General features: G+C 32.1%; 1 protein-coding gene across 1 annotated transcript; it reads right to left on the bottom strand.

The window, feature by feature from the left end:
- Positions 1-10,543: 10,543 nt before the first annotated feature.
- LOC110738437 (probable xyloglucan endotransglucosylase/hydrolase protein 32) lies at positions 10,544-19,725 on the bottom strand. The gene is made up of 4 exons (XM_021918847.1): positions 19,314-19,725; positions 18,449-18,549; positions 12,587-12,804; positions 10,544-11,262 (listed from the first exon to the last, which is right to left on the bottom strand). The coding sequence occupies exons 1-4, from the start codon at positions 19,522-19,524 to the stop codon at positions 10,890-10,892; spliced, it is 903 nt and encodes a 300-aa protein (XP_021774539.1). The 5' UTR covers positions 19,525-19,725; the 3' UTR covers positions 10,544-10,889.
- Between the last annotated feature and the right edge of the window lie 802 nt (positions 19,726-20,527).

The raw sequence follows: 20,527 nt of genomic DNA, 5'->3' as shown, positions 1-20,527 counted from the left end.
TCATGAATAGTAAGTAGCAATATTTATATAACGGAGGCAACAGTTGGTAGTGTCTAGTGGAGCATTTTTTTTAAGCTTCCTTTGTTTTAGAATAACTGGAGTTTAATTTTTCGAATTATTTATATACTAACTTTAACTATATTTTTAGACTAAGTTTTATACTAACACATCAAAAATATATAAAATCATGTCAATTTTTTTTAGATAGGTAGTGCTGTACTAAAATAATAACCTTTTATAATAATATCAACTAATTTTTGTGTTAATATATTTTTACTAATATTATAGTAAAGGTTTATTTATTATTATTTTTTTTAAAGATGTATCTATGGCCACTACACCATTTTTTTGTTAAGGAAACATTAGGCAGGCATTTTATTATAAATCAGAATTCGCTAAAATTACAAGACTTTGCGGGAACGAACCCATACAGACAAACTCTGAACAACCACGAGTATCTCATCTTGCCACAAGGTGGGCTACCGTGTTACCTACTCTCCGTACATGTGAAAAAATAAAAGCATCAAAAGACTGATAAAAAGATGATATCATCATAAATTAACCAAATGGAAGAGCGACCTCTAGAGCCAATATATGTTGATTGCCTCACACACTGAAGAAGAGTCTCCTTCCAGCCATACTCGTGTCACACCTAGCCGCCTAGCCGCTGAAAGCCCAAAACGTGCCGCAGCTGCCTCAGCACAGTCCATTTCCCACACACTCTCAACTCGTCTAACCGGCGTCCATACAAGCTCCCCCCGATGATTTCTCGCTACTGCTCCCAATCCCATGTAGGAATTAGTTAGATGAGCGTTAACATTTACTTTTTTATAAAACCTTATGAGGGACAAATCCAAGTCGTTGACGACAACTTTGAACTTCGAGGTTGGCTTGAGAACACTTTCTTGGCATACGTACAATAGTCTTCAATGAGCTTTACATAGCCCGCTGCTGTGTAAAAAGCATTAAGGGACAAGCCCTCATGAACCCTCTAGCTCCTCCGAAACCAAAGCGACCAAGCCATGGCACATAAGACACGCAATTCATGCCGATCTAACTTACCTACAAGCTAGACTAGCTTTAAGCAAATGAGGAGTTAGGAGAATCATTCAAAATAAATCGAAAAGGGCTAGTATTTCAGACACCCTTTGCTGCATCACAATAAAAAAGCACATGGATGATTGATTCAAACTCTACCGTCACACTCCCTACACAGCTCATCCCCTAAGATACGTCTTCGAAAGAGCTCTTGCTTAACCGCAACCCGCCCCTTACACATTTGTCACAAGAAATGGCTAAGTTTCGGCGGGCCACCCAACTTCCAAATAATACGCCAAGCTTCCTTTTCATCATCCACAGCTTCATCAGTCGCTCCAGTGATGTGGCCCATTCTTCCTAGCCAATACCCAGATTTTACAGTGTAGATGCCATCTTTTGATAGCCCCCAACACATTGAATCATCAGGCATAGAAAAAGCTAAGGGTATTTGAAGAATAGACTTACAGTCGTCAGCTGAAAAAAGCTCCCTTGACACCTCATAATTCCAGCTAGTCGAAGGTGCATCAATCAACTCTGACACCTGCAAATTTGGGTCATAATGTTGACCACCTGTAGGAACTTTTGCTAGAGTCCCAAGCAGCCAAGCATCCAGCCAAACACGAACAATTGCTCCATTTCCTATCCTCCACCGAAGTCCATCTAGCAGTAGAGATTTGGAACCCCACAAGCTACGCCAAGTGTAACTCGGATCAAAACCTCTATTAGCCTCGACAACCGAGCTAAGCTTAAAATAACGAGCCTTTAGGATTACGTGGAGCAAAGAGGATTGATTCGAAAAAAGTTGCCAAATTTGCTTAGCTAGAAGAGCTTGGTTGAAAACTCTAAGGTCACGGAATCCCATACCGCCCATCAATTTCGTCCTACATAAATAGTCCAACTATGCCAATGCATTTTCCTAGCCGAATCCGAGGAAGCTCACCAAAACCGTGCCAGTGATGAATGAATTTCATCGAGAAGTCCGTCTGGAATCTTAAAAATACTCATCATATACGTCAGGATTGCTTGAGCAATAGCTTTAATCCGTATTTCCTTACCGGATCCCGATAATAATTTCTCTTTCCACCCTTGAATTTTCTTCCAAATCCTCTCCTTTAAACTTGCAAAAATTGTCTTCTTCAATTTTCCAATGATAGTAGGCATTCCTAAATCTTTATCATGTTTTTCTACCTCTTTAAACCATGGCCACTACACTATGTTAATATTTTGGAATCTTAAAAATACTCATCATATACGTCGGAATTGCTTGAGCAATAGCTTTAATCAGTATTTCCTTACCGACTCTCGATAATAATTTCTCTTTCCACCCTTGAATTTTCTTCCAAATCCTCTCCTTTAAACTTGCAAAAATTGTCTTTTTCGATTCTCCAATGATAGTAGGCATTCCTAAATATTTCTCATGTTTTTCTACCTCTTTAAACCATGGCCACTACACCATGTTATTGTGGAATCTTTGAGACTTAGTTAAATAGGTTTATATATACTCCATTATATTTCTCCCATAGTTAATTGACAATTTTAATTTGTAATAACTACAATAACTTGAGAATTATGTTCTTTTTTTGGTAAAATAATACATTGACAAGAGCTTGTCAATCATTTAAAAATAGAGGGAGTAGTCAGTAGATATGTAGTTCAAAAGTAGGACAAAAAATTACTCGTAATAAAGAATGAGTGAATTCACGTCATTGATGGTAAGAAAAGAAGTGAGTCAATTAAATTAGGAGTAGGGTGTATGTCATTTATGAAAAGAAGAAAAAACGTTCACTATATTAGCCTTATTAAATCTCTTTTTGTTTAATTAGATACAATGTTCCATTTCTTCTTCAAAAAAAAAAAAAAAAAAAAAAAAGATACAATGTTCCAAATATTTAAATAACTTTATTTTCAACTTGAAATAATGTGATGGGGTGGGTTTGCCCCTTGTTCCCACAAATAAAAAATAAAATATAAATAATGTGATGCGGTTCACTTGACCTTTTAGTCTTTCTACAAGTATAATTTTCCATATTCTTCAATGTGACTTTCTTTTATAATCTTTTATTTTATGTCAAATAATGCCTAATATATTGCAGATTTGTAGATTTATGAAAGTAACTTTGATTAGACCATATAGTCTTCACCTATTATTTACTGAATTAAATTAAAATTTTAAACTTGAAATTATATTTACTAAACAACATTATAATCGTTCTTTGAAATTAGACCTCTATTCACCTTATTCAAATAATATTTAGTAAAAAATATTTTAATTTGCTAAAAATAATTTCAATTTAGAAAAAAAAAAAAGTTTTACAGTTAAAAAAAAAACTGTAATCAGTTAAATTAATAACTTTAAAAAACAAACACAATAGAGTGGCTGTAAAAATAAGTGTTAGGTCAATTTCTCTTTAATTATTTTTGCTGAACTGAAATTATTTTTATAGAACTTAAATTTTTTTGCCGGATTTAAATTATTATTTTTATTGAATTTAATTATTATTATTGAATTTAGATTTATTTTTATTGAACTTAAACTTTCTTTAATATTTTACTAGTTAATGCCTTAGCTATGCTCGGTTTTTTCAATTAATACATAATAGGATTATTTTTATACATAATATGAAAAATTAATTTTGTATGTTGACTTACTTAATAGATCAATAACTGAAATTATTTATATGCAATAACAAACATTTCTTTTTTTTTTTTTATTCGGTTAAATTCAACATAGGATTATATATGTTAAAATTGAAATTATCTATCTTACCTTTTTACCCTGATAAATTTGGCTTTTAGTTATTGTTGCTTTTAAATATCAAGTTTTGAAACTAACTTGAAACTATTTTTTTCTAAAAAGAAAAGAAAAATTACAACAATAAAAAAAAAAAAAGGTTTTTTGCGGGAAATTTTTTTATGTGGTGTTGACATGTGTAATCTACGAATTTTTCTGGGGATTACTTTAGTATAGTATATATATAGATATAGATTATTACTAATGAAAATTTACAAGTATTATATATATGTATATATATATATATATACTGATTCTCTGCTATATTTGTTCTTTAAAACTACTTATTTTTATTGAGTAATTAAAACTTATTAATGTAAAATTTAAAACATTTTTATTGAATATTTTTTGAATAAGGTGAAGAGAATTAGACATAAGTGATTTGTTTTTTAAAATCTATTCGGTGATTGCATTTTGGGTAGCAGTTATCATTTTGACAACTACCTCCATTTCATATTATTTGCAACTTTGGGGTATTATTTGTGAGATATAAAATGTTCAATAGGTTTATGAAACAGAGGTTGTATATTTACATGACTATTTTTTTTTACATATAAATCGTAATATGTGGTCAAATAAGAATAATAAATAGAGCATGCAAAAATTCAGTTGTTACAATATTCTTATAACAGAGAAAGCATATGATATTGGGCTGGGCTAGTCGTTATATGGCATGACACAATTCAACATGGAAAAAAAGTGGCACGAGCACAAAACAAGCATGATACTGTGCATGCAAGGCCATGGGGTAGTCTTAGATCACATCTTTATTGGAAAAGACTGACATAACCAACATGGTAAATCGCACAAAAATGAGTGAAAATTATATAAGGCATGAAAGACAAGGTACGTGATTGCACGTGGACTTGGATCATGTTTGAGACATGCTTAAAATGTTTTGGCACGCCAACACATAACCACTAACCTTGACTATAGGTCATGCTTATGCGGGCTTAACTCAATAAAGGTATAATTAGATTCGTCCTACAATCATCTTTACCCACAATTAGTATACTAATCATAGCCTATATATACTTCATATAATACATTAGCTTTTATTAAATTAAAATCTACATTACACCACGTTTATCCATATGTATTATTAAAACTTCAAGACAATATATGTCATCTCTCTATGTGTCACTATAACTTGGCAAGTGACATGGTATCGCACAGATCAAGTCTTAGTCTTCACAAGTGCATAAGTTGAATAGATGATCCTAATTACAACTTTGATTCGATCATGTCAAATGAGCTGCAGATCAAGTAAGTCTTCACAAACACAAAAGATGATCCTAATTACATAAAACAAATATATGTCTTATAAGCAAAGAAAAAATAATACTTGGTTTAAACCAATGGATATTCATGTGATCTGATGAATGTAATTATAAGAAGATACCCAGACCAAAGGTGGCCCTATCTCCATGATTTTATATAATGGCTACAGATTGAAGTACATAAGAAACAACAGATTGAAAAGGAAAGCTCAATGATATTATATAAGTTGATTGGTAGATGACGAGCAGTTATCATTGTGACATTCAATTATATGATATGATCTGCACAAACATAATCAACAAATCTATCCAATTTTCTCATAAAATGACAGAAACATTGATCATTGATGTTATGTAACAACGGCAAACAACACATGGTATGGGTGTTTTTTGGCTGACATATACTAATGTTATTAGTTGTTTTTGGAAGAATCCAATCTCTTCTATATATTTTTTTTGAAAGAATCTTCCTTTTTAAGTCAACTTCAATGTATATATTATTTTCCTTTAGAATTCTTTCTAAAGGATATCCATGATCTACATGTTTGAAATGTGAACCATAAGTTAGGATTTGGTTTGGAAATTGTATGATGGTATGAATTTTACTGTACAACTATGTATCATTATCCAAAAAAAAAGAAAAATCACTACTCATTAGTTTGTTGTAACCCATGTTACTATACTCTCTCCGTTCTAGTTTAATTTTGACATTTATCATGACACATAATGTTAGACAAAATTAAATTGTGATAATTTGTTATTAGTTATTATTCTATTGAAATAGTACATGTGAAATGCGATAGTGAATATCTATAATATAATTCGTATATTATAAAGCGTATCTAAACAAGGTTACATGCCACGTGAGGCTCTCCTCATTTCCTAAACAACCTTACATGCCATGTAACGCTCTCCTCATATAATTAAGTCTTTCATTACATGTGTTTAGAAGTATGAATTGTGGAAGATTTGAACTCACAACCTTAAATTAAACCTCTAAGCTACTACCATATATTATATGTTATTCTTTCAAAATAAAAATTAGGATTTTTTGTAAAAAATTAAATAACCACCCCTAAAAGCACCCTTTGTTGAACTAACCACCTGTTGTTGTTGTTTTTTTTTTTTCGAAATTAAAAAATACCACCCCTAAAAGTCAAAACAAGTAGATATCCCCACCCTTGTCCTATTCTAGCTAGTTTTCCAACTTAGTTCAGCTAGTTTTCTGACTTAGGGCCCACAAAATATAAAATCAAAATTAAATTTTAAAAAAAAAATCCAAACCCACCCCTGCCAAGTTGCCACCTCTGGTAGGTGACAACTCTTCCACCTCCGACACCCCCTCCCCTTTCCTATTTCCGTTTCCGACACCCCCTCCCTTCTCCGTTTCCGTTTCTGGCAATTCCCTCCCTTCCCCAGAAAAATTGAATTTGATTAAACCAACAAATTAAAACCCTAAAAATATAGATGACGTGGAGAAGCGAGTAACGCGAATTCTGTGTCAATCAGGGAGGGGGTGGTTTCGAGGTTGGCTAGGGAGGGGGTTTTGCGGCAGGGGTAGGGGCTAGGTGGGGTTTCGTGGACATGGGTGGGGGTTTGGTGGGGATTCGCAAGCAATAGTTGGGGCTTGGTGGGGTTCGCCGACAGGAGTAATGGCTGGTTGGGGTTGAGGTGGGGGTGGTGCGGGTGGTGGCTGATTTGGGTGGGGTGGGAAGGAGATGGGGGAGGGAGTGGCTGCCAGGGGCTGGGGTTAGGGGGGATTTTTTTTAAAAAAAATTGATTTTATTTTAATTAATTACTTTTATTTATTTTTTTATTTTTGACCAATCACTTGGTGACACATGTATCCTAAGTCGGAAAATTGGCTGAAATTAGAGAAGGGTGGTGATATCTATTGGTTTTGACTTTAAGGGGTGGTATTTTAATTTGGAAAAAAACGGGTGGTTAGTTCAATGTAGGGTGCTTTTAGGGGTGTGTATTTACAAAAAAAATTCTAAAAATTAATACTGATTAATAGAATTAATCAATATCTTAGGTTATCACACCTGAGCCTAAAAATTAGTTATTTTGTTAGAAAGGTACATGCGATTATCGAAGATAATGAGCCTAAAAATTAGTTATTTTGTTAGAAAGGTACATGCGATTATTGAAGATAATGAAGTATTTTTTAATTGACTTTGAAAAAGTGTTGGGCATTAGCCTTTTGGTAGTTCAGCAAGAGATGCATTAAAAAATACAAAGTAAGGCCCCGTTTATTTTACCTTATTTTTTTGCTGAACTGAAATTATTTTTACTGAACTGAAATTATTTTTGCCGAACTTAAATTATTTTTACTGAACTGAAATTTATTTTACTGAACTGAAATTAATTTTGCAGATTTTCTTATATTATCTTCTTTAAAGATACTGAATTTTACTGAACTAAACTTATATTTACTGAACATAAATTATTTTAACTGAACTGAAATAATTTTTACTTAATATTATTCTTTTAAGGTGAGGTGAACAGGGCCTAATAGTCTTTTTCAAGATAGAATTTTAAAAACAAATTTTAATGAATGAAAAGAGAAAGTGCAAAATTAATCAGATGGTATAAAACTACAAATGATTATGAGTTATTTGGTCATTAGCTTGTTTGTAGTAAATTTGTAATCTATTTCCTTCAATTTTTTTATACTTGACCCGTTTTGACTTATACATTATTCAACACCCTTTCTTTGATTGTCTTTTGTGAATTATATGTAAGTAAAAAATATTCATGTAGGATTTTGTTAGATTCGTCTCAATAAGTACTATTATAATATATAATTTCTATAATTTTTACTTATAGAGAATTATAGTTAAAAATTGTTAAAATTTTGCATTAACAAACATAATAAATAAAACAAATTAAGTAAAAACAAACACAGGAAGTATGTTATATACTGTATTTCGTAGAACATCATGCAATGAACTATTTGTGTTTGATTTGTCTCCTTTCGTTTTCTTCTTGTGATTTAACATCCACCCTACATTATTACGACAACTATAGTCAATACAAGTATATGAGTGGGATTTATCACAAACGAAAGCTAGAATCAACCTCGATTCTTGAACCATTTTTGTGCATTCAATTAGTTACCAACTTTAAGGGTGGATATAGGCGTATAAGGCCTATGTATTTTGCATGCATATAGGAGGGTAATTGAGAATTCGGTGATACATTTTTTCTTTTTTAATGGTACAGTGGTACATTTTTGTGTACTATTATGTACTATTATGCATGTAGTGGTACTTTTTGTCATCATATTTTCTACCATCGATTTTTCTCAAATTCCCATTATTTATAAAAATGTCATCCTATTTGCAAGTGAAATATTTAGGGTCTATGCGCCAATACTTATTCACCAACTTTACCCTTTGTTTCTCTGTTTTTTCTCCATTTAGCATGGGAAACTAAAAGGCATTTGAAGGCAAATATGCCAAAAAGAAAGGCCAATTCTATAAAAGATAGCTTATGATCTCCTTTTGTGATGCTTTGTTTAGCTAAAGTACTTAGATTTCCCCCAACGTAATCGTTATTGATCACATTATTGATTTATTAGTTTATTTTGACTATAGCATGTTTAATTATATGGGTGGTGAATTAGTTGAATTTTTATTGGATGTTTATGATAATACGATGATAAGATTATAGAGTATTCCGAAGCTAGTGCGATAGTAAGTAGTGACCCTAGCTAATTCTTGCTGCTTCTGTCTTAGAAATGCAATGAGGGAATGCAAGTGAGTCTGCTCGTCCGAACGGACTTGCAAATCTTGCGAAATGAACAAAGTTAACTGCCTAGCTTGAGGATGTTCTTGAGAAAGCCCCTGACCTCCAACGATGAAGTTATCAAATTACTCTTTTTGGTTTCATTTCACACACTCCCTCCTTATTTAAATATATGCTCCACTTCTCTGGACACAGATTTTAAGGAAGAATTGTGAATAAAAAAAAAAAAAAAAAAAACCAAATTCTTAACTGTCATTTTTTGTACAATGCCAAAAATCCAACAATTAACATAAAAAAAAAAAAAAAAATAAGAATCACTTGTATTAATACCCATGAAGACCCCTTATTTATACAAGATATTATCCTCATAAGTTTTACAATAATGCACTCGTATATACTACTCCGTATTACATTTTTTTTTTTTTTTTTCATATTACATAGTTAATGAAGGTGAGGTGATTTTACTGGATAAAATTTACTAAAATGACAAAATGTTAGAAGTATATATATTTGCACGCTTAGGAGGAAACTAAGTGAAACAAATGATTAAAGCATAGGGAATATATTGAAATATAATAAGTCTTGTATAAGACGGGTGTACGCTAATTATATTATCAAACGGTTAGTTTGAGGGTAATTTTAACTATTTTTATGGTAACTTTAACCACTTAAAGGGTAACTTTTAATTTGTCGTTGGTTTGAATTTTATTTTAATGTGTAATTTCTTATAGATTCATGATTACATACTATGAAAACTAATATGATTAATCTAATATATTATAATTTTTTTGTAAGATAAAATTTACTATTAGAAAAATAATAACTTTTGTAATATAATGGGTGACTTTAAATACTTAATAATAACTTTAACCTATCTTACAACAAATTAACTTACACCCGCTTTTTTGAAGAATTTGTGGTTGAACAATCTACCTTTGTACACCAAATTACTGCTACTCCCTTCGTGTTTTAATAAGTGTTATACTTACTGAATCCAGTCGTGTTATAATAAGTGTTACATTTCATTTTTTGTCAAAAAACTACATTTACATATTATGTCTTTTTCATCTCATGGTCCCAACCTAAAACCACTACTTTTTTTTTTATTATATATCTCTTTTCTCATTCATTACTTTTCATTAAATTATTAACCACACTATCTTTCTTTTATAATTTTTTAATACACTAACTACCCCACTTACCTCTTATTTTATTTAAGTCAATTAAATTACCTAAAACTATGTACCAATCTTGTATCACTTATTAAAACACGGAGGGAGTATAAATGTTTTACTTTAGTGACATGATAAAGTAAATCATTAGTCTCTATAGTTTTTCTTTCTTTTTTTTTTTTTTTTTTAAATTACTAAGCTCTTAAACAATTTATAACCACTAGTATATTGAAAGGCACGCAATTTATGACAAAGTTTAGCATTTAGTCATTTGCTATATCATATTATGTCCAAAAAAAAAAAAGAAAAAAAGAAGAAGAAAGTGTCATTGTTTTTTTGTAGATTACTCACATGATTTCTTTTTGTTCAATCTGTATTTTACTTTTTTCTCTCTCTCATAAAAAGAACAAAAATAAGCAGAGGAAGTAAATTATAACCCAAATTGTTTTTTTAAAGTGGTGTAAATATGGTCGAATCGTTATGAGTAATTTCTCATCGACCAACGCATACATGAAAAATGTACCCAAGTACAAAGATTGGCCCTTACATAAAAGACAATATCGTGTACACCATGCCGACACAAATTATTTACGAAGTGCTGTTCATTATTGATGTACTCTAATGTACTTACGATCACCAATTTTAATGAACAAAGATTTTGTCGGTAATCAAGAAACGTTTTCTCATAAACTTGTATATATGGGGTGTACAAATTACAAAGAAACGGCCGTACACTAAAGAAATATTTAGTGCATTATTAAAATTTCATACGAAGCGTATAAAATACATTTAATGCAACTTATATGTGGTAGAATATAGGAAATACAGATTGATTGAATGTTTACAAAATTCATATTCTTAACGACGTAACCAACATTCTGGTGTGAGTGAATGATCTCTTTTACGGTCCCTGCAATAGTCATAGAACATGTAGTGTCTTTGAACCCATGTCATGACGTAATATTGCTTACGTGTAAGGCCACCAGAACGATAAGGAGAGACGGAAACCGGGCGGCAATGGAGGGGGGCGTAGGCGGAGCAACCACCAGCTTTGAAATTGGTGAATTGACCTACAAATGGTTGATACCTATAATCTGCTTTGTATTTACCATCTTCAGTTGCCCATGATGAGGCATCCCATATTGAGCCATACACCCACATTGGCCTTAGTGGGAATGTGGCATCACTTTTTCTTTGATATCTTCTTATGGGAACATCATCTACCAAAAATCTGTGTACAATAATGGGAAAAAAACAAAATGATTCTGATACATGTACTGAAAAATGAACTTTATGTACTATATGCATATTCACTGTCATAATTAAGTTAGATCAACACAAGTTGCATGTGATGTTATAACTAGATTATTGGAGGTGATCTCAATTGGTCATTGGGTTGGGTTCAGGTGGGATCTAATTCGGGTTTGAGTCATGCTAAATTATTATGGCCAGGTAAATCAAATTTTAGAGTATGTCACTTTTACGTTAAGTCGGGTCTAGTCAAATCACATTAATATTTGACACTCTTAACAAGGATATAAAATGAATAATAATAATAAAAACATGTTATTTTACTAATTAATACTAAATTTTACTTATAAAAATTGATTTTTACTTATCAAATTGACTTTTACTTCATAAAATTAAATATTAGGATGTACATATATATTTACTACGGAGTAGATTTTAACTAAAACTAATTAAATATCTTAACTTATTAGACCTTTCTAAAATTTACTTTCTTTATAAATTGAACTTGGGTAACAAAAACTTATTCAAATTTATTTTCCCTATACATATCTTATCTTAACTACTTAATTTTTTCAAATTAAGTGAAAATATGGTGACCAAAACACATTACCTTTAATCCTTAGTGATTTGCTAGTATTTTTCAATATGCATGCACCTATGTTTTCAACAATATACATCAATTGAATTGTTTAGTCTTAAGAGAAGACTCTTGCTACCACTAAACTTGATGTATATTTCTTTGAAATAAATTCGAAGAGAATCATTAATTGGACATTAAAATTTAAAATACTTGGAATAAATTAGTCAAGACTAAATATAAAATTTTTATTGATCAAAACCAACTTAATCAAATTGATATTTAGTGATGAAAAATTGAAAATAGATTGTCGTCTGTGATTCACTAGTTTTTCACTTTGAACCTATTTATTCATCTATAAATATCATTCATCATATCAGAGAGATTTATTATTATTGTAAGTATAATAGTATTATAGTGCAAATTGAAGCTATCAAAAAGATGTAAAAAGAGTGAAAACAATAGTTACTCCTTAATAACTCCAATTAAGTGTTGCCCCTAAATTCCAGCTAGATCCCAACTACCAAAAACAAAATAATGGTGATGAATGCAAAAGTCAGAAAGAGAAATTAAAAATAAAATAGACTCCATAATCTAATTAATGCAATTATTCTACAAAATAATAACAATAATAAAGCAAATATATATCCTAGTAATAATAATAACTCTATTTTTAGGAAGGGGCGGTGATATATATATACAGTATGAAAAGTAAAAATATACTCACATGATTTCTTTAGGGCTCCAAAAAATGGCATAATGATGAAATCCCTTAGTTGGATCAAACCAAAGATGGAATTTCATCTCTCTTCCAATAATATTGCCATCTCCACTTCCCCTTATGTATACATTTGTTTGTAACACATAAGGTTTTCCAAAGGTTGTCCCTAAGAATTCCATGTCTACTTCATCATGGTGCCCTGGATGCGCCTCGTTGTTGGAAAGCTGCGAATACCATCATCTCGTAAATATTATACTATGTTAAATGTCACGTTACTAGTTCAAATTACTTTTTTTATTAATAAGATTATAAAATTTGGACCGATCATAGGATGGGTGTAATAGTTTGATCTTTATATTGATATTGATATCGTTCATGATCTGATTTGGGCCACACTTGCATTACACCATTCAACTGTTTTTAACTATTGCATTCATTATGTCGGATGCCTAGGATGAAATAAATATGCTCAATGATCTAGCTAGTCAATTATGTATATAATCTATTTATGTGTTTATTGTTTTGTAATTATCTTTGGTAATTATCTTATGTATAGTTTCCTAGTTTAACCATTCTTAGTTTAACCTAGAATACTCTTGTATATATTGGTTAATCGTTAATGAGAAAGGCACGACAAATATTCTCATATTCTCTCAAATAATGTAGTATAATTAATTTATCTTTCCTTTTATTTTATTTTTTTATTTTATTTTTTATTTTTATTATTTTTAGTGAAAAGGCCCGTATAAAACTATTTTGGATTGATAAATTTAAGCAGCAATTGAATTGAGACATCTAAGGGTACCCGACTATCCTTATGTATGTTAGTGTGTTTAAAAACACACATATATTATACGAAAGTACTTCATATGTATTATAAGTTTATAACGCATAATGCACACACTGAGTCAAGCATATATATGAGTATATGACTAAACACCTGTTCAGTTAACCATAAAAAAATGATATTCAGTAAAAATAATTTCAGTTTAGTAAAAATATGTCAGTTCAGTAAAAATAATTTCAGTTCAGTAAAAATAATTTCAGTTCAATTAAAATCAATAACACTAGAGAAGAAATATAATAGAGAATCAATAAAATTAATTTTAGTTCAGCAAAATTAATTTCAGTTCAGTAAAAATAATTTAAATTCAGCAAAAATAATTTCAGTTTAGTAAAATTAATTTCAGTTCAGCAAAAATAAAGTAAAGTGAACATGACTAGGGGTGGGACTTTTCAAACCGACCGTGAAACCGTCCGTTACCGAACCGAACCATCACGGACCGAACCGTTTATAACCCGCTAATTTTAAACCGAAAACCGAACTGAACCGTATAATGTCAAACCGAAACCGAACCGAACCAATTAATGTTAACCCGTTACGAACCGTAAACCAATAACAAACCAAACCGTTTATAAACCGAAACCGTTTGAACCGATTAATGTTAACCCGCTAACTGTTTAAACCGAACCGTTTATAAACCGAAACCGTTTAAACCGTAGGAAAAAACCGTTTAAATCGAACCATTTACAACCCGCTAACCGTTTAAACCGAACTGTTATAACCCATTAAACCGTTTAAACCGAACTATTTTCAAACCGTAACCCGTTTAAACCGATCCGATTACAAACTATTTAAACCGAACCGTTTACAACCCGTTCCATTCAAATTGAACTATTTGCAGCCTTTAACAATTTGTTAGAATTCCACGAAATATATTTGATGTTTAATGTAATTTAACTATACAATTTTTTTTACATATAATTATTGATTTAAATTTGTAGATTTTTTTGCTATTATAAAATTAAAATTATATTCTTGTATAACTAAATTAGGAGTTATAAATTAAATAAAAAAATGAAAAAATTTGGCCACCCACCCAATCCAACCACCCTCCACCCACCCACCACCGTAACCCACCCTAACACCACCCCCGCCATCACCCTAGACCCACCCTAACACTACCCCCACCCACCACCGTTACCGTAACCCACCCCCACCCCACCACCGTTACCGTAACCCACCCCCACCCCACCAACGTCAACCCAGACCCACCCTAACACCACCCCCGCACCCACCATAATTACCGTAACCCACCCCACCCCACCCCACCACCCACCGTAAATAAAAAAACCCAGACCCAAACCTTACCCCACCCCATCCACCACCGTCACCGTAAATAATAAAAACCCAGACCCATACCCCACCCCACCTACCACCATCACCGTAACGTACCCCACCCCACCCCCTTAACAAACCCCACCCCACCCCACCCACCACCGTCACTGTAAAAAAAAAAAAAAAACAGACCCAACCCCAACCACACCCACCACCGTCACCGTAACACACCCCACCCCACCCCATACAAAAAAATCGAAAAAAAACCCAAACCCACCGTAACCCCACCCCACCCACCCCCACGAAACCCAACATCCTCGAAACCCCCCAACTCACTCTAATTGCTCACCCACCATAAAACTCCCTCCCTCCCTCGAAAAATCCTCCCTCCCCACCCACCCGAACCCAGTCTAACCGCCGCCGCACCCACCCTAACTCGGCCCCCTTCGTTGCCCACAACTTGAAAAAAAATTAAAAAGAAAAACAGAAAATAAAAAAAGGAAGAACGAAAACACCTTATATATTAATCCTGAATTTGGCCTCAAATTTGGTTTTAAAAGGCCAAATTCAATCATGAAACAACTAGATCTAGAGTTTCGTGGTCGAATTTGACCATAAAAACCGTCGTGCGTGGTGCCGGTGGACGGAGACGGAGAAACGAGATGGAAGAAAGGAGAACATAGACGGAAGAAGGGAGAAGAAGGAAGAAGAAGAAAGGAAGAAGGAAGAGGAGATGAGAGAGAAAACGAGAGAGCAGTGAGCATATTAGCAGCCATGGCTTCAAAAAATTGATAATATTACAGAAGAGGATTAAGAAAACGAGAGAGAAATCAAAAAGAGTACTAAAGAGACAATGATAAGAGTGATCTGATTGGTGGAAAAGAAAACACACGGATCGTGAATTGGAATGTGTGCGATGATAGGCCATTAGATGACATGCAAATCAATGGCTGATATTTAATATAAGACGGTGACACGGATCATGGGATAATGGATTTGGATAGTATGTTTTTTTTTTATTCATAGCTACGTACTAATAAAAACACTACTGTACTCTTAACTTTATGTAACTTATAAATTGTAAGAAACACAAATGTTTGGAAATTGGAATTGATTCAATATGACATATTTAATGTATATTAGTTATATGTATATCAGTATATGTAATAAATAATAATGTATGGTACGATTGGTATCATACTATCATTGGTATGTATAGATAATCGATAAATGTATCTGATTATTAAAACTTAAAACAGTTGATGATCGATCTAATTGAATACTTCTACTTCCCCACCCGTTTTCTTTAACTTGCAAGTTGCAACATATATATGTTGCAGCCTTGTAGGCACGTAATCTTAAAAGGTAATTAGAGAGGGTAAGACAACAAAGTAATTCAGCAATATAACTTTAACACCAAAATTATGGAATAGTTACAAACAATTGTCAATTATTACTTTATTAGACTAATGGGAAATTAAATAATCGTGATTTTAATTAAACATCCAAATATAGTTCTGTAACATTAAATTATTAGTTTATTACAATATCAATTATCAATTTATCGTATTCAAAGTACCAATTCATCAAATCATGGTTATGACGCGATCTTTAAAACAATTAAAACAAGAAGCTGATAGCCTGATAATATTTGATAATGAAACAGTAATACATTAATACCTTATAAATTTGTAATAGACTAATATTTAATAAACAACAACAAGACTATAACCAAATTTGAAACATAACACATTAACATTATATAGAATGAATGAGAATTTATGTAATTCTATATAATCTGATATCTGAATCGATTTATCGTATTCAAAGTAGCAACTCATCAAAACATGGTCATGACACGATATCTAAAACAATCCAACAAGAAGCTGATAACCTAATAATATATATTTAATAATGAAACAATAATACATTAATACATTATAAATTTGTAATAGACTAATATGATAATATCGAATAAACAACAACAAGAGTATAACCAAACTTGAAAAATAACATATTAACATGATATAGAATAATTGAATAAATGAAGATTTGTGTAATTGTATATAATCCGATGTCTGAAAATAAAGTGACGAAGTCCCAACTTTATATAAAACGAAAATAGCTAACCGGTCAAAAATCTCTTAAAACCCAATTTCTACTCGATCCATTATTTTTTTCACCAACCTATGCCGACCCGCTAATGAAATGGAAATATTAGTCCCAACTTGATATAAAACAAAATGCGCTAACTGGTCAAAACCACTTTTTAGAACTCGATTTCAACCCGATCCAATTAACCGATTACCAAACTAACCCGAACGATTTTAGCACCAAACCGAGTATAAACCGAACCGATATGAATCGAACTAGCATTAACTCGGGTAAACCCGCCCTTGAACCGACCTATTTCAAAATAATCCGTTCATGACCCGAACCGATATGAACCCGGACCGACGTTGACCCGGTAAAACCGCCCCTGAACCGATCCGTTTCAAACCGGTCAGATCATGACCCGAACCGTTTATAAACCGAACGGGCATTGACCCGGGTAAACCCGCCCCTGAACTGACCTGTTTCAAACCGACCCGATTATTAACCGAACCGTTTAAAAACCGAACCGGCATTGACCCGAGTAAATCCGCCCCTGAAGCGACCCGTTTCTAACCGATCTGATTATGACCCGAACTGTTTATAAACCGAACCGTTTATGACCCGAACCGAATTTAAATCGTACAAAAATAAACTGAAACCGAACCGACCTGTGACTAATCAAAACCGAACTGAACCGACCCGCCGTCTAAATGAAACCGTTTTAACCCGAACCGTTTCAAACCGAAACCGTTTAAAACTGAGGTCAAACCGAACTGCCAGACCGATGTCCCACCCCTAAACATGACCTAATAAAGCACAACATGTCCCTTGGTCGTACAAGTAGCTCATAATTGCATCTAGACATCGAGTATATATATAGCTAGTACACAAGATTTTAATACCTTATTTTAAGACAAAATTATCAAACTTATAAAGAGTTGGTAAATCAAGTAATATACTTTGTAACAATAATGAATAGTACGTACGTGTAACATTATAAAATTAAATAATCTTAACTAATGTGGAAATAGACTGATAATTGTTCTACGTACTTTTTAGTACAACTTATTAAATCTAACTTTAATTTTATATATAAAAAAAAAGAAATATCTAATAAATTAAACCGACAGAATTATATATGAAATGGAATTTCCAAATCAGAAATTATTCTTTGTAGGTTGTTTAATTTGTCGTGGAACGGCTCATGATTAAGTTTTATAGTGGATATATATATATATATTTTTTTTTTGGATATAAGAATTTTAATTTTATATTTTTGATGGGTGGATGTACGTAAAACAATGGTATGGACTAAAGCAAGAATCTTAATTTAATTTGTACGTATTACAAATTACAAAGGGGACCAAACCAATCCTCAAAATAACAAAAAATAAAATAAAATAATAATACTAATAAACTTAATTTATGAATAATGTATTACTATATATAATTTGACACTTGTGACTTTGTAAGTGAGAATTACATAAATTGGCAAACTGACAAATATAATACCAACAAAATCAAAGTTTATTGTGTGATAAAGTAATCCCACTTAGATTGTGATGTTTAATTAAGGAGTTGCATTAACAATAATTATTAATAATGCAGCTAGCAATCAATTATTAAGCAAGTTTTAGTAAGTTGAATAATCTTACATAGAATGCTGTTATTACTCCAGCAGTGTACCCTTGTTGCAACTTGATTGATGTACCAAAATACCCGGATCTAAACGGGCGAACCGACTTGAACCCGCTTCCTATACGTACCAAATATATATAGCATAGTAATTAGAAACAAACTTTAAAACACGTTGATAGATATTATAGTTATGATAATATTTGTCGTAAATTGGGATAATAATTGTGTACCATTGATCAATATATATAGAGTTTTACAAAATATTGTAAACCTAGTACGATAAGGATACAAAATATATACAGTTATTATCCTTCTGCGACAAATGTTATCATAATTATAATATCTATCACATGTCAATTCCTTTGCTCAGATTTAGTTGTCTGTCTACAAAATAAATTACATTATTGTTAATATGGAGTATGAACATTATTATGTAGTAGCACAAAACAAGTATGACATAACATAAAGTAGTATATATATAGACGTGTCTAGTGCAATATTCGTTTCATGTCATATGTAATTCCTAGCTTATTGTAGATAACTATGCTCACAAAAGCTATAACAGTGCTTGTGAACAAAATTAGATTTTCTATCAATCATATGTCACGTTAATAGTTTAAAATGCATCATCGATCAACATAACTGAATAACAAGAAGTCAGAAAACAATGACATAGGAATAAAAGGGACGTTATATATAGAGAAGATGAACAAACAAAGTACTCCGTATTAATTAAAATAACTTAAACACCAGTAAGCTTATAGCCGGTAGAAATGAAACTCGAACTCATGAACACGGCAAATCGCTCTTAAATGGTTGTTTAGGATTTAAGTAAACGTACAAGATGAACATAAAACATGTATAGAGAAGAATTGTAATCACCTGAAGTTCGATCAAGCCATATAGTCAAAGCATGTTGGTCTAGCCTTTGATGTTGAGGACCCCATAAATTTCTATAACCTTTCCAAAATCTAAAAGACCTAAACATCTTACTAGGATAGTAACCAGGAGATGGTGGCCATGATGAACCAATGCTATTGGTACAATGGACCAAAAATAGAAGGCAAAAGAAGAAGAATTTCTCAATAATCATACTATTATTACTATTATTATTAACAATATTATAAATGAGAGAAAATAATATATGGTGAAAGAATTGTATGTTATTTATAAAAATGAGAATGAAGATTTTGATTTGATTTGGTTCTTGTTGTTTGAGTGTATAAATATGGAGTGAGTGTGCGTGTGAGTGGGAGTGAGATGTCGGTGTGTGTGTGAGTAGTAATGAAAAAGCATGGCCGCAAGCTTACAGTCCATATAAATCAATATTAAGTTTTGGCAGGCCCCATCTTAGACAAATTATGACAAGATGAATAGTTTTATTTAATTTATGCAAGCATGCATACCCGCCTATCAAGTAATGTTGAGCCTAATTAGATTCGGACTAATCTGAATTTGAGCTTAGTCACATCTCAGTTTAGGAAAAAACTCTCCTAAAATGTACAGATTCGTTTTCAAGTATTGAACAAGTGACCATGCATGGCTAAGCCGGAACATCTCCCTTACCAACAAATCCAAACACTTATTGGTTGATTCTCTCATGCAACATATTTATTCTAAATTTTTGAAAACGGGATCATGGCTAAGTTAGAACATCCTCCTTTATCAATTGATTCAAATTAAATACTTATTGGTTGATTGGATCAATAGACAAATGATTTATTTTGTTTTCTTTCAATGGCTAGTTGGAAGGTACGGACATCTTAGACAAAATTACATCATGTGATCTTTTCTTGATTTCATTTTCAACTCTAGATCGGTGAATTCAATTTTGGAAGATACTTCGTATGGCACATATATTATACTGGCTTTGTATTTGTCACGCCAATCATACATCCGTGCGTAGTATGCTTGGATTGGGGGGCAATCTGGCGATGTGTGGTGTGTAATTGACTAATTGTATATGTTAATGCTGATGATGTAGGAGCGTTACGGTGTCTAACTATCTATCTAACACCCGAGTTTAAATACATCATCTCCTTCTTCACATTTATAATGCGTCGCAGCATGTGGAGACTGGAGATGATACGACTATA

Source organism: Chenopodium quinoa, unplaced genomic scaffold (assembly GCF_001683475.1).
Source record: "Chenopodium quinoa cultivar QQ74 unplaced genomic scaffold, ASM168347v1, whole genome shotgun sequence".
Classification (NCBI taxonomy): Eukaryota; Viridiplantae; Streptophyta; class Magnoliopsida; order Caryophyllales; family Amaranthaceae; genus Chenopodium; species Chenopodium quinoa.
Note: the sequence above shows the minus strand (reverse complement) of the source record. Positions and strands in the feature narration are given on the sequence as shown.